The sequence below is a fragment of the Euphorbia lathyris genome, chromosome 5 (assembly GCF_963576675.1).
Source record: "Euphorbia lathyris chromosome 5, ddEupLath1.1, whole genome shotgun sequence".
Classification (NCBI taxonomy): domain Eukaryota; kingdom Viridiplantae; phylum Streptophyta; class Magnoliopsida; order Malpighiales; family Euphorbiaceae; genus Euphorbia; species Euphorbia lathyris.
Window position 1 is genome coordinate 37,374,630 of NC_088914.1, and position 12,891 is coordinate 37,387,520.

The window sequence follows — 12,891 nt, forward strand, 5'->3', positions numbered from 1 at the left end:
ATTCATAATTACAACTTTATCCCATTAAATATTTCTGCAAATTAATTACCAATTAAAGTTAGTTTAAATGGTTAAAGAACTCAAATTGCTTAAACTAGGTTTTGAGTTCAAGTCCTAGCGTACGTAAAGACAAAGATTCCACCTAAAATGTGTCTAGTGAATCTCGGTCTGAGAAATTGCACAAACTATATAAGAAAAAAAAAACTTAAATTAATTAAATAGTTTTTCAACTCCCAAATTATACAAGTTTGATTTAGTTAGGGTGTGAATATACTAACTTTTCTACACACGTGTTATATATAAAATATATATATTGGTCATAGATAACATAAACTATGCGTATACTTTTCCTAATAAAATTCATTTTGTGGAATTAATAAATAAATAAATAAATTGGAAGAGGAAATTAAGAATAATTAAGGCAAGAAGGCGTGGCGTGTTGGGAGTTAGTCATAATATAATATGTTCCAATTCAATCCAAAGCTTCATCCGCACTTCATCTACAAGCTGCCTGCCTATTTTATTCCCCTTTCTCTTTCTCTTTCTATTTCTATTTCTATAGTTTCGAAATAATTTGTAGTAATGTTTTTAAATAATATCAATTTTATTCTTACATAAAAACAAGTGTAGCATGCATAATGTAATGGACGAGGTTAAAAATGTTGCAGTAGAATTGAACCTTACACCACTCGAGGAACGTTGTTGAAGCCTTAAAAAATGGAAATCGATTTGTTCACTCGTGTGCATTTTGACCTTTGACTAGTATATATTCTAATATAAATATATGCAATGCACACAATCTTGTACCCACTGGATTTTGGAGATGGGTTTCAAGCATTTATGGTCATTGAATGACAAAAATGAAATCTCAAGCATATGTTTGTAGATGCAGTAAAATCATCTCTCATTTACTCAAACTCACTCCTGCTCTCCTCACCAATTTTACAAGCTATTCATTTTAATGGAAGCTGCAACCTCCAAAGATAGTTCTGTGGCTTCAAGTCCTTTCCTTTCTCCCAATATCGGAGCCCTGCTCAAAATCAGGATCATATCATGGTCAGTACTTTCTTTCACCAAACTTAACTTTTATCCTATGTCTTACATCTTCTTGGATCTTATTTCAGGAGTCAAGAAACCGGTTTGCCTGTCACTGTTCGTGTTCGAATTGCTGATCGAACGTTCAACCTTCATAAGGTAACATTATCAAATTCAAAGGCAAAATATGCCACTTTTCAATTCAATGCACTTTTCAATTCAATGCTCTCCGTCGGGAGTAGACCTTCATATTTATTTCTGTTACTTGTAGAATCTGTTATGTTCAAGGAGTGGATATTTTAAGAAAAGATTGATCGAAACATCCGAGGTTGAGCTGCCACAAGAATTCCCTGGAGGGCCAGAAAGTTTTGAGATGATTTCTTTATTCATATATGGTTCTTCCACTTTGATTGACCCTTTCAACGTAGCAGCTCTGCGATGCGCAGCAGACTTCCTCCAAATGACAGAAGAGTATTGTTCGAGCAATCTCTGTGACCGGTTTGATCTCTATTTGAACCAAGTTGTCTTGCAAAGCTGGGATGACACCTTGATTGTTCTTCAGAGATGTCAAACTCTGATTCCACTATCTGAAGAGCTTTTGATTGTTGGCCGCTGCATCGAATCTCTGGCCTTCATGGCTTGTATGGAGATTCTTGACCCCGAGAGGAGAAGGGACAAACCGGTTGTCACGTTGGACGCGTTGGCTGCCCATGCTTGGAGCTGCGAAATGTCGAAGGAGATGGTGATTCATGATCTCTGGATCAAAGATCTCATTGCACTACCATTTGGATTCTTCAGAAGAATAATAGGATCTTTGAGGAGACAAGGAATGAAAGAGAAATATGTGAGTCCAATAATTGTTTTCTATGGGAATAAATGGCTACTCTCTAAGAAGACAAAACAGTTCTGGGAAAACTCCGGTGACAGATTTCCAAACATCGATGATAACAGCAGAGTTTCGGTACTACTACAAGGTATTCTTGATTTGCTGCCAACAAGAGAGAAGGCTAGAAGAGTAATACCTGTTGGCTTCTACTTTGCATTGCTTTCTAAATCTTTGGAAGTAGGATTGAGAAGCGAAAACCGGACAAAGTTGCAAGATCAGATATCATCCCTGTTACACTTTGCCCAAGTGGATGATTTTCTCATGCCCAAAACAGAACCAATTTCTTCAAGCATAGAGTTAGCTGTAATGGAAAGCATATTTTCCACTTATGTGACACTTAACATGGATGCAAACCATACTCCTCCACCCAGCAACCCAGTTGTTGCAGAATTATGGGATACCTATCTGTGTCGTATAGCTTATGATCCGAAAATGGAGCTCAAAAGATTCATGAAACTAATTGAAACAGTACCGATATCTTGCAGACAGAACCATGATCAACTCTACCGAGCTGTAAACATATTCCTGCAGGTAAGCTAGCCTTTGACAAGTAAGATTAACTTTTCCTATTTACTATAAATTCGGACTAATGACAAGCATTGTACTAATTTTCTTCAGGCTCGCGTAGATTTATCGCAAGAACAAAAGGGAGCAGTCTGCAAATACCTTAACTGTCAAAAACTGTCGCAAGAAGCATGCATTGAAGCAGTTCAAAACGAGTTGATGCCTTTACGCTTGATCGTCCAGGCACTATTCGTTCAACAGCTGAACACACACCAAGCTTTCAAAGAATGTTCAGACTCATTTAGATTTATGCCATCAGGAGAGTTTTCCGGAAGCCTCTCAAGCTCAAGGTGCCCAAACTCCAGAAACCTAAATGTAGCTGAGAGCTCATATAGTGATGGGGTAGAGCCAGTGAGTAGAACACTCAGCTTCCTGCTGCAAAAAGACGTTGCAGCTCAGAGATACGAGCTATCGAGGAAGGAATACGAGTCTACAAGCTTTAGAATTCAGAACCTTGAACAAGAGCTCTCATCTTTGAAAAAGACACTTCACTTGCAAAGTAGTTTAAAAAGGGCAGAAATGTCAACCAAATCACAAAACACAAAATCATTTGGCATGGAAAGTAGATCATTAAGCAAGAGAAACCCACTCGGACAAGTTACGGGTTGCATCAGTTCTGTGAATCTAGCTTCACAGAGAAGGTATGTTAGTAGGATACTGCGAGTCTTCCGCCGAATTACATTGTTTGGGAGTAAAAAATCAAAGAGAAAACCAGGCACCCCTGGCATATCAACCAAACCAGTGTAGCAGCAAATCCAGACATAAGATGTACAATAAGATAGTAAATGATATATACATGTAAAGTGCAGTACCTCTTACTAAAGGGTGGAAAAAAGATTATCCAAGCATAAAGTAGCTGCTTGACAGAAGCCATTAGTTCAATTTTGAAGAATCTATAGACCAAAAATATTGTATATATTTCTTTCTTTCTTTTTTTATAAACCACGAGTATCCTCATTGAGAAAATCCTTTTCAGGGTTTGGTCACAGTTAAAGCTTCCCACTCCCCTCTCTGGATGTATTTAGTGAGAATCGAATCTAAAATCTCTTCTCACAAACTCAATTTGTGTTGCCAACTGAGCGGTTGTAGATAAAATATTGTGCATCTGAAAGCCAATTTTGAAATATAAGGGGGCACATAGAGAGGTGGGTTGCTAGAAATTTGCATTTAGGGTAATAACTGTCAAGCAGTTTACAAGTGCTTGCAGAGCCTCCATATGATCTTCCTGACTAATGACTATACTAAACAATCTTTCTCTATGGAAGACAATGAGAAGGCTGAGCTGGTGACAAAGTAGCACAATACACACTTTTCCCAATAAATGGCACTTCCGCTAATCGACAATCTTCTTCTTTGTCCAATGACAAAGGGGAGGTTAATATCTGAAAAACTAAATCAAAATACATTTAGACCAAAGAGATCTGCAGCCTAAATTCAAATTATACTACTGCAATGCAAATAATTATCCTATGGTTGGGAAACTGCCAGCTAAGATCAGTTCGATAGACCACCTTGTAATATGAATGAATACTTGTATATTGAATTGAGAAGGAATATATATATATACACACACACACACATACACACTCGAAGGACTCCTAAACTAGGAAAGAATCAAGTGCATTAACTCTAATTCCTATAGTTAAAGAGATCGATCAAAAGCTTTTCCATGTGACCTGGTTAATTTATTCATTTAAGAAACCTGAGAATTTCCAACCATAAACCAATTAATATATTACTGTCAGTAGCATGCTAACAGTAGGTAAGCATCTTTGAAACAAAACTTTCAGTCTCAGATGAAAAATGAATTTCCAACATCAACTGCATTCCTTATGATGCCATATAGTAAAATCAATAAATGTATATGTTGATTCTTCTTCTAGGACTGCTTACTTCTGTTGGTATCAAAACTTACGATGTCAGTCCTGAGATACCTGTCACAACAAAATGAAAATATTGTTTCTTGAGTACACTGCAAGCAGATGCAAGACAACAAACACATCTATATGATGCCATTATGTGCTAATGAACACAATTAGCAAAAATTACCTCAAAATATTGACATGATAATGCCCTCATTTTACACTAACACGTTTGTCAGCCTGTTTTGTAACATCGTCAACAATTTCAAGAGTTGACCCTGGGACATCCTTGTTTGCTTCTTTGGCTGCTGAAGAATCACCATCATCAGCTGAACGAGAGAGCATCAAGTCATTTGCCTCATCCGTAACATCAGGAAGCTGTAAGTCATCGCCTTGCAGAGTTGCATCAGGAAGTTGCAAGTCATTCCCCTCTTCAACTGCCTCGGGAAGCTGTCTCTCACCCCCATCTTTAGTTGCATACAAAAGAGTTGCCTTGTTCCTATCTTCAGTAGTATTAGATAGTTGCGAGTCGGTCCCTTTTTCTGTTACATCTGGAAGCAGCAAATCCTGGCCATTTTCAGCCGCATCTGGAAGCAGGGTATCCTTTTCCTCTTCAGTAGGATCAGGAGGCTGAACATTCTTACTCTCTCCTGTTGAATCAGGAGTCTGAGAGCCCTTCTCCTCTTTAATTGCATCAGGATGCTGTAAGCCCTTCATCTCTTCCATTGCAGCATGGAGCTGGAAGTCATTCCCCTCATCAGTTGAGGCAAGAACCTGTGATTTACTGGCCTCTTCAGTTGCATCAGGAAGCTGAGTGTCCCTTGCCTCTTTAGTTGAATCAGAGGGAAGCAAGCTGTTTGCCTCTTTAGCTGCATCCGGGACCTGTGATTCATATGCTCTGTTAATTGTTGGTTCTTGCAGTAGTTGGTCATTGACAGTGTTCGATGCATCAAAACCCTCATCAGCAGTTACCTGACAGAGATCTGTGTCATTTGCAGCATTAGTTGGTTCACAAGTCTCAGAATCAACAATCTCTTTAGTTCTAGCATCGCAAAATTGCGGGTCCTTGACCTCATTATTTGAATTACAAGGCAAACAGTTATTAGAGTCATTAGTTGCATCAATAAGGTGAGAATCATCGATTTTGTTCATCACAACATTCAGCTCCATAGCATTTCCCTCATGAGGTGTAAGACACATCTGTCGCGGATCAACCTCATCATCTTCCTGATGCAACTGTAATTCATCCATTTCCTCTTCTCCCTGGCGTAAGTGCAGTGGATCAACCTCAATAACTGCATCATAAAACTGAGATTGGTCATCCTCACTAGCTTCATAATATTCCAGGAGATCATCCTTTCTCCGGCGTTTCATGGCACCCTTTCTTCTTACCCTCTCCTTCCCCCTTGTCCTTTTCCCAAGTTCTATTTGTGGGGCAGGTGGTGGTGAAACTGGGCTTTCCGATTGGTCCCTCAAGCAGTCCTGTGCAATAAACCTTATCCTCGTAATGGATTCAAATTGCTGACCATCCAATCCTTTTGTCGTAAATGAATCTGCTAAGTAGGCAATTTCCCTTAAACCAGATATCTGCAACAGTAAGATCATTAGAGAATGCTTGTAATGCAACTGTAAAAGGTAGTAAATGTGAATATAACTTTGATCATAGCCTCACTGTTCGTTGGAACTCAGATGATAGAGATATAGGCCTTCCTACAACTTTTCGAGTAATCTTTATGAACCATTGCATGTATTCACATTCATCAGCACCATCATCAACATCCACAATATGCAGTCTGCGATCCATCCATTCATTAAGTTCTGACTCCATTTTCCCAGATAAATCCACCCCGCCATCAACTCCTCTGCTTTTTCGGACCCATCGCACCACATCTTCAGGGATTGGTTGAAACATGCCATATTGCCTTAGGCAGCGATCAGGGAGATGTCTCTCTGCCTTGTCAAAGCATATAAGCATTGTCTTTGATCTTCCCAAAATCAAAGTATCTTTAATGGTCTCTGGTATCACTGTACTATCCATTTGTTTATATGGAAGCCACTCCACCTACATATAAACAGCATACCAACTATTATATATATTATTCCGTGATCAGTAAAAGAGGAACAAGAAATTAAAGGAAGAACAGAAAATGAAAAGGCAGCATCCAGAACCTACATCGCTTGGTTGCAATGAATCCAATGCCTTACGATAAAAAACAACATCTCGGTTTGTTGTTGGCCCACTTTGTTTTCCCTTCCACCTAAGAACAAATGGAAAATGATCATGGATGGGATCCCGATTGAGCTTTGGTCGACCAATATTCAGATGAAAGTAACTCCAACACTGCAAGGAGCAAGAATTTAGTCCAATACCATCATTCTAGTTTAAGGGTTATACCATAGCCTGAGATTAGTTGTCTAAAAAAGAAAATCTCCCACCATCTTATTTCATCTGAAAGACAGGGTATACAATTTTCCAAGACAGTAAATAAACAAACTAGTTAAGAATATAACCTGTAGCAGTGTCAAACAGCCACAGATGGTACTTTGGGATTTAACACATGCATTGCCAAGTGCTCTATATAAAAAGGCTAAAGCTGCTGCGCCCCAGGCATAGTTTCCAGCTTCTTCAAAATTTTCAAATAATGGGAGATACATAACAGGAACTTTATTCCCAGTGGTTGTGGAGAATATTGTACTTCCCACAAGGTACAAAAGATAAGCACGTGTGCATTGCTCTATCTCTTCTGGCAAAGCGTCTTCAGGACATTGAGAAAAGAACTCCTTCAACCAACTTAACTTCACCATTCCACCACTTGCATAGTTCGAATCAGGTGCTTTTCCTAGTAAGGTTTCACAAACTTTGATACAAGTAGTATGTGTTATTCCAATAACAGGCTTTCCATCAATCGCCAATCCCAATAATAATGCAACATCTTGAAGAGTCACAGTCATCTCACCAACAATAAAGTGAAATGTATTAGTTTCCCTCCTCCACCTCTCAACTAGTGCTGAAATGAGAGGATTGTCTAGACTAATAGCGGGAATCTTTCTTAAGTAACCAAATCCAGCTTTCTCAACCAATTCTATCTGTTTTGGATTAAGCTTCCATTCACCCAATTTGGAGGTGTGCTCATGGCATCTAAGCGCACCACGTTCCTAAAAACACAATTCAAATCAAACTCGTTACTTGGATAATCAAGAGCTTTACTCTAAATATACCATGATTATCCTACTTTTTCTTTTACATAAATTTTTTACCAGGAAAATAGTGCTCATAAATATGAAACAAAATGAGATGCATATCCCCCAAACCTCTACAAGTATAAATATTTTTCTCTAACAGTAATAAATGAACTCACAACCACTCCCCTGCTCATCAATTAAACATCAACTGGTATAAATAAACTAAATCGAGAAAAAAAAAAAACTGCTATACAACCTTTTGAAGACAAGAATAAGATCAAAACACCCTCCTAAAATAAAAATCATTAAGTTCATTCCTCTATTGTCCATATGCGTATGTGAACATACTAACACGAGAAGTTAAGTGATTGCAAGTCACCTGACCATCCCAAACAGCAGCAGAAACATGTTTGTCTTGATCATAAAGAATAGAGCCATCAATTGGTCCAGGATTAGCCTCCATTCACTTGTTATAGGTAAACACTGCCACAATTGGAAACCTTTCTCTTTTCCTATCGCAAGGAAACAAAACAAAACAGAGAATTTTTTTAGCTTTAGCCATGTAAGTGAAGTCCATGAAATAGTAAAAAAAAACAATTTCAATACGATAACCAGAATAACACAAGAGGATGAATCACTACTATTTACCCAAAATCAGGTAATATGTAAAGGAAATAAATTTAGGCATCAGATATCATCATCTCTTTTAGTCGCCAAAGATTTCTGTAAACTTAAAATTTATGTCCAAATAGAATTCATATACATTACCCAAATCTATCATTATCCATCAGTGTTCAACTCTGATGAATCCAATTATGTTATTTAAACTTAAACAAAATCTCATCAATTTAAACAAAAGAAGAAAATGAAGATACTGTTAACATTCAAACCCTGATTTAAAACTTGGCTATGCTTGCTGCGAAAACGGAGGAAGACAGAGCAAAACGACGACGGAAAGAGAAGAACGGATGCATGAAAGAAGTAGTAGAAAGGAGGAGGAGAAAGTACCAAACGAAACGACGACGGAAAGATCGGTATTTCTCTACCGATCAGGAAAACTCAAAACGACGGCTAATTAGGGCGTAGCGATTGATGTGCAGATGCTCACCGTTTATGAGCGGATCTCTTTTTCTTTCCGCTTTATCTAACTGCTTGCCTACACGTGGCATATTTTGAGCATCCTACTTCCTATATTTGATCTCTCCCCAAAATTTTACTAAAGAAAATAAATATGTAAACAATAATCAAATACTACAATTGAGACCTAAATTTAACCACCAACAAATTTTCATCTTTTTCATTCATTTTTTTTAGATTTTATTTCGAATTTAGCCAGAAGATAAGTCTCTTTTTACTTTATTTTTTCTTTATTGAATTTATTTTTTCTATTGATCTACTATACTAGATATGGTAGTTTCTTAATTTTTTGTTTTTTCTCAATTTATGGAATTTATGGATGGTTGTCGTTGTTGAATGTATAATAGATATATGGTGAGAATACATATATAATGGAAATAGAGAGAGAGAAATATAGAAATGTAATTAATTCCCTTTATAAGGATTAAGGGCCCGTTTGTTTTACCTACTGTTTGTTGTTGCTGGTTGCTGTTTACTGTTACGGTTTGCTGTTTGCTGTTACGGTTTGCTGTTGCTGTTGCTGTTGCTGTTTGCTGTTTGCTGTTAGAAAAAGCTGCTTTTCGAAAAAGCAGAGATTCTCTGCTTTTGTAAAAGGCTGCTTTTCGGATGTAAAAGGCAAACAGGAGACCATTAACCAAACACGTAATGTTGCTTTTCAATTGTAAAAGGCAAACAGGAAGTTACTAACCAAACACCTAAAACTCCACCTTTTAAAGTGAAAAGGCAAAAGGAGCCTGAAAATGAGCAATCAAACACCCCCTAAGCCTAAAACCTTCTATTTATAGTGGTAAATATATGAGTTAGTGTAGGATTAGGATACACAATAAGTGTTGAGGATAATTATAAACACTAACTAGATATGAATCTAATTAAGAGAGAATGTGTAACATTATCTCTAACACCCTCTCCCCTCAAGCCGATGGTTAGCATGAAAAAAAAGGCAAGAGCTGAGCATAACAAAGCGAGCAGTAACAGTAGCTAGCAGTTTGGTGAGAATATCTGCAACTTGATCATCAGTTGGAATGAAGCAAACACTGAGAACTCCACCTTGAACTTGTTCACAAACAAAATGATAATCAAGCTCAATATATTTTGTTCGAGTATTAAACATTGGAGTTGAAGTGAGATAGATTGCCCAAGCGTTATCACACCAAAGTTGAACGGGTGTAGTTAGTGGAAAATCCAAGTCTGAGAGCAATGATTTAAACCATAGAAGTTCAGCTGTGGCGTTGGCAACATCTTTATATTCACTTTTAGTTGAGGATCGAGCAATTGTTGGTTGTATACGAGTGTGTCAGGAGACAATGTTTGAGCCAATATAGACAGAAAATGCACCCGTTGATCTGTTGCCATCAGGGAACCCACCCCAATCGATGTCAAAGTAACAATGAATTTGATCTATTGGTTTAATGGACATGAATATCCTAAACTTATATGTTCCTTGAATGTAGTGAAGAACCCATTTAGCCCTTTTCCAATGCTCATCAGTGGGACAGTGAAGAAATTGACATAACTTGTTGACTGCAAATGCAATATAAGAACACGTGAATGTTAAATATAGAAGTGCTCCCATAATGATTCTGTATTCATCTCTTGAAGTCAAGCTGGTGTTAAGATCTTTGGAGAGAGTTGGTGTAGTAGCCATTGGTGTTAATATGGGTTTAGAGTCAATCATCTTAACTCTGTCAAGAATGTCAGCCACATACTTGGCCTGACACATATGAATGCCGTCTTTCTCATATTGAATCTCAATGCCTAGAAAAAATTTTGCCTTACCGAGATTGCGAATGGGAAATTCCCGTTTAATGGTTGCAATAGTGCTGGTAATATGTGCAGGAATATTGCCTGTGATGATGATATCATCCATATAGCACAGAAGGTAGGTCTTCTCAATTTCCGTACATCGAATGAAGAGAGAGTGTCAGCCTATGACATCTTGAAACCAAGTGAGAGTAAGAACATTTGGAGACGAGTAAACCATTCACGTGGTGCCTATTTTAATTCATAGAGACTCTTATTGAGAAGACAACCATTTTTCGGGTTGTCATGATCTTTGAACCCATGTGGTTGTTCTATAAAAATGGTCTCAGACAAGTTTCCATGAAGAAACGCTTTTGAGACATCAAGTTGATTAATGGACCATCCATGAGCTATTGTAAGGAAAAAAACCGATCTAATTGTTGTAGCTTTGACCACAGGACTGAACGTCTCCTTGTATTCGATGTCTACTTGCTGAGTGAATCCTCGTGCCACCAGGCTAGCCTTGTGTTTATCAATGGTTCCATTAGAATTCTTCTTTGTGTGAAATAACCACCATGAAGTGATGACATATTAATGTTTAAGACGAGGAACTAGTTTTCAGGTGCCATTGTCAATAAGTGCTTGAATATATTCAGACATTACCTTGCACCATTCTAGTAGCTTGTTAGCCTTGCTAAAACAGGTGGGATGAACTGCGCCACTAGGATGAGTGGCAAGAAGAGCCTTAAAACGCCCTCTGGAATGTAATATGGAATGACAAAGTTGTTGGTCCCGTGTAACGTGACAATATTAGTTCCAAGGGGGGGGTTAGGAACTATTTAAAATTTTCACGTATGGCTAACTGTTAATTTCGAACTTAGACTTTCTCGAAGTCTTTTAGCACGGTGAGACTGAGTAAGTTTTAGATACAAGCTTAGTCAACAGGTGACTAAGACTGAATCTATCCTTGAGTCAGGAGATAGCACTTGAGTCTATTCCTGAACTCAGCTTCTCAGTTCACTCAACTCAGCTTATGTTCTTTTTAGCGTTTAACTAGGCAGTGTTATAGCAAGCAATAATTTAAGGAGATAAGGGTTAGAAAGATGTTACTCAGCAGACGTATCCTGGTTCGGCCTCTCCACCTACGTCCAGTCCTCGGAAATCCTTCCGAGCTTTTTGGAATCCTCTACTGAGCTCTTTAAAGGTAGAGCATAAACCTTTTACAATAGAAAGCTGAGTATACAAGAGTACCTTCCTCTATACCTCTACTCACTCCTATTTCTACCGCTGAGTACTATAACCGAGTACTCAGCTTCTCCTTTCTATTCTTCTAAAAATGATAAGTGTTTGTTTGTCCTAAACAACAATTGCTAAGACACTTTAGATGATTTAGATCACTCTAGACTTTTACACAAAATTGGAATTGGTGTAAGATTTGCTTTGCTTTTCTCAGAGAACTTCAAGTAACAATTTGGTCAGCGTTTCGACTTAATTGAAGATCTGCATCGAATGAAGCATTTGAGTGGCCTATTTATAGTGACACTTGATGCACTGGTTATTTCGAATTTCGAAATAACCGTTGGAGGGAAACGGCTTCCTGTCGCTTTCACTCAGTACGTGCTCAGCGTCTTCGGCCAATCAAAACCTTGTATCTTCTGTCTTTGGCAGTGCTCAGCAGCTTTTCGTCAGACCGAAAATAATGTTTCGACATTTATGGTAAAGTCTTCTAGACAGCTTTCTACGTCTTCTGAGCTTTACCCGAAGTACAAATACTTTGTCTCCAAGTTTATTCAGGCCAGCTGCTGACCTGACTATCTTGTCGCTCAACTCAGCAGCTTCGTCTTGAAGCTTTTGTTCGAAGGCTTCTGGATCCTTCTCATTGTTGGGCTTGCGTTTTACTCAGTACGACTTGCGTTTTGATCTGCTTGGGCCGTGAGGCATTGACACGTTGACTTGGGCTTGACTTTCTCTTGTGGGCCTTTGGGCCTTATCACTTGGTGTCTTATAGATTTAAATAACTCAACATTGAACAAACACATTAGCATAAATAAATCAAAGCATTTAGATTTAATGTGTTGGAATATTTTTATCATGGAGATTTAATTCTTGTTAAATAATTTTGTCAAATCAAAATCATGTGGAAAGGTGTTTCAACAAACTCCCTCATTTTGATGTTGGCAAAAATATTCAATAAGGAACTCAGTGTTGAGCTCCCCCATGATGATTGACCTTTTCTTAACTTCTTAAGATTCTCCCCCGTAAGGGTTGAACTACTGACTTGGTTTTGCTTTAAACATTTCAAGGTTTAATTAAGTAAGTCTAAAGTCAGTTTTCAGAGTAAGGTCAGTACTTGGATCATTCTCACTTTACTCAGTTTTCGATATTGAGTTAAGCGGAAGATTGAGTTCAAATATCAAAGCAGGCTGAGTGAGTTAGTTGAGGCTGAGTACTTTTACTCAGTGGCCAAGTACTTGATTGATTTTT

General features: G+C 38.0%; 2 protein-coding genes across 7 annotated transcripts; one reads left to right on the top strand and one right to left on the bottom strand.

The window, feature by feature from the left end:
- Positions 1 to 575: 575 nt before the first annotated feature.
- LOC136229193 (BTB/POZ domain-containing protein At5g48130) lies at positions 576 to 3,453 on the top strand. The gene is made up of 4 exons (XM_066017803.1): positions 576 to 1,056; positions 1,125 to 1,194; positions 1,307 to 2,452; positions 2,540 to 3,453. Exons 1-4 carry the CDS (start codon positions 962 to 964, stop codon positions 3,230 to 3,232), a joined length of 2,004 nt encoding a protein of 667 aa, XP_065873875.1. The 5' UTR covers positions 576 to 961; the 3' UTR covers positions 3,233 to 3,453.
- A 552-nt stretch (positions 3,454 to 4,005) lies between these two features.
- On the bottom strand, positions 4,006 to 8,676 carry LOC136229192 (protein MAIN-LIKE 2). Of its 6 annotated transcripts, XM_066017802.1 has the most exons (8): positions 8,539 to 8,676; positions 7,910 to 8,042; positions 6,859 to 7,503; positions 6,521 to 6,688; positions 6,020 to 6,409; positions 5,320 to 5,934; positions 4,535 to 5,229; positions 4,006 to 4,419 (listed from the first exon to the last, which is right to left on the bottom strand). In XM_066017802.1, the coding sequence occupies exons 2-7, from the start codon at positions 7,991 to 7,993 to the stop codon at positions 4,561 to 4,563; spliced, it is 2,571 nt and encodes an 856-aa protein (XP_065873874.1). In that variant the 5' UTR covers positions 7,994 to 8,042; positions 8,539 to 8,676; the 3' UTR covers positions 4,006 to 4,419; positions 4,535 to 4,560. The 6 variants fall into 6 exon arrangements, with proteins under 6 accessions (XP_065873874.1, XP_065873869.1, XP_065873873.1 ...); XM_066017797.1 differs by having other exon boundaries at positions 4,535 to 5,934; XM_066017801.1 differs by having other exon boundaries at positions 4,535 to 5,934; positions 7,910 to 8,036; positions 8,539 to 8,633.
- Positions 8,677 to 12,891: the final 4,215 nt, after the last annotated feature.

Excerpts from the sequence above, each read along its gene's own strand:
- LOC136229192 (XM_066017797.1), bottom strand. The coding sequence starts at position 7,993 with ATGGAGGCTAATCCTGGACCAATTGATGGCTCTATTCTTTATGATCAA. Across the intron at positions 6,689-6,858 it reads GCTGTTTGACACTGCTACAG|TGTTGGAGTTACTTTCATCT; the intron begins GTTATATTCTTA and ends TGCTCCTTGCAG. Across the intron at positions 5,935-6,019 it reads CATCTGAGTTCCAACGAACA|ATATCTGGTTTAAGGGAAAT; the intron begins GTGAGGCTATGA and ends TTACTGTTGCAG.
- LOC136229193 (XM_066017803.1), top strand. The coding sequence starts at position 962 with ATGGAAGCTGCAACCTCCAAAGATAGTTCTGTGGCTTCAAGTCCTTTC. Across the intron at positions 1,057-1,124 it reads AAAATCAGGATCATATCATG|GAGTCAAGAAACCGGTTTGC; the intron begins GTCAGTACTTTC and ends ATCTTATTTCAG. Across the intron at positions 2,453-2,539 it reads CTGTAAACATATTCCTGCAG|GCTCGCGTAGATTTATCGCA; the intron begins GTAAGCTAGCCT and ends AATTTTCTTCAG.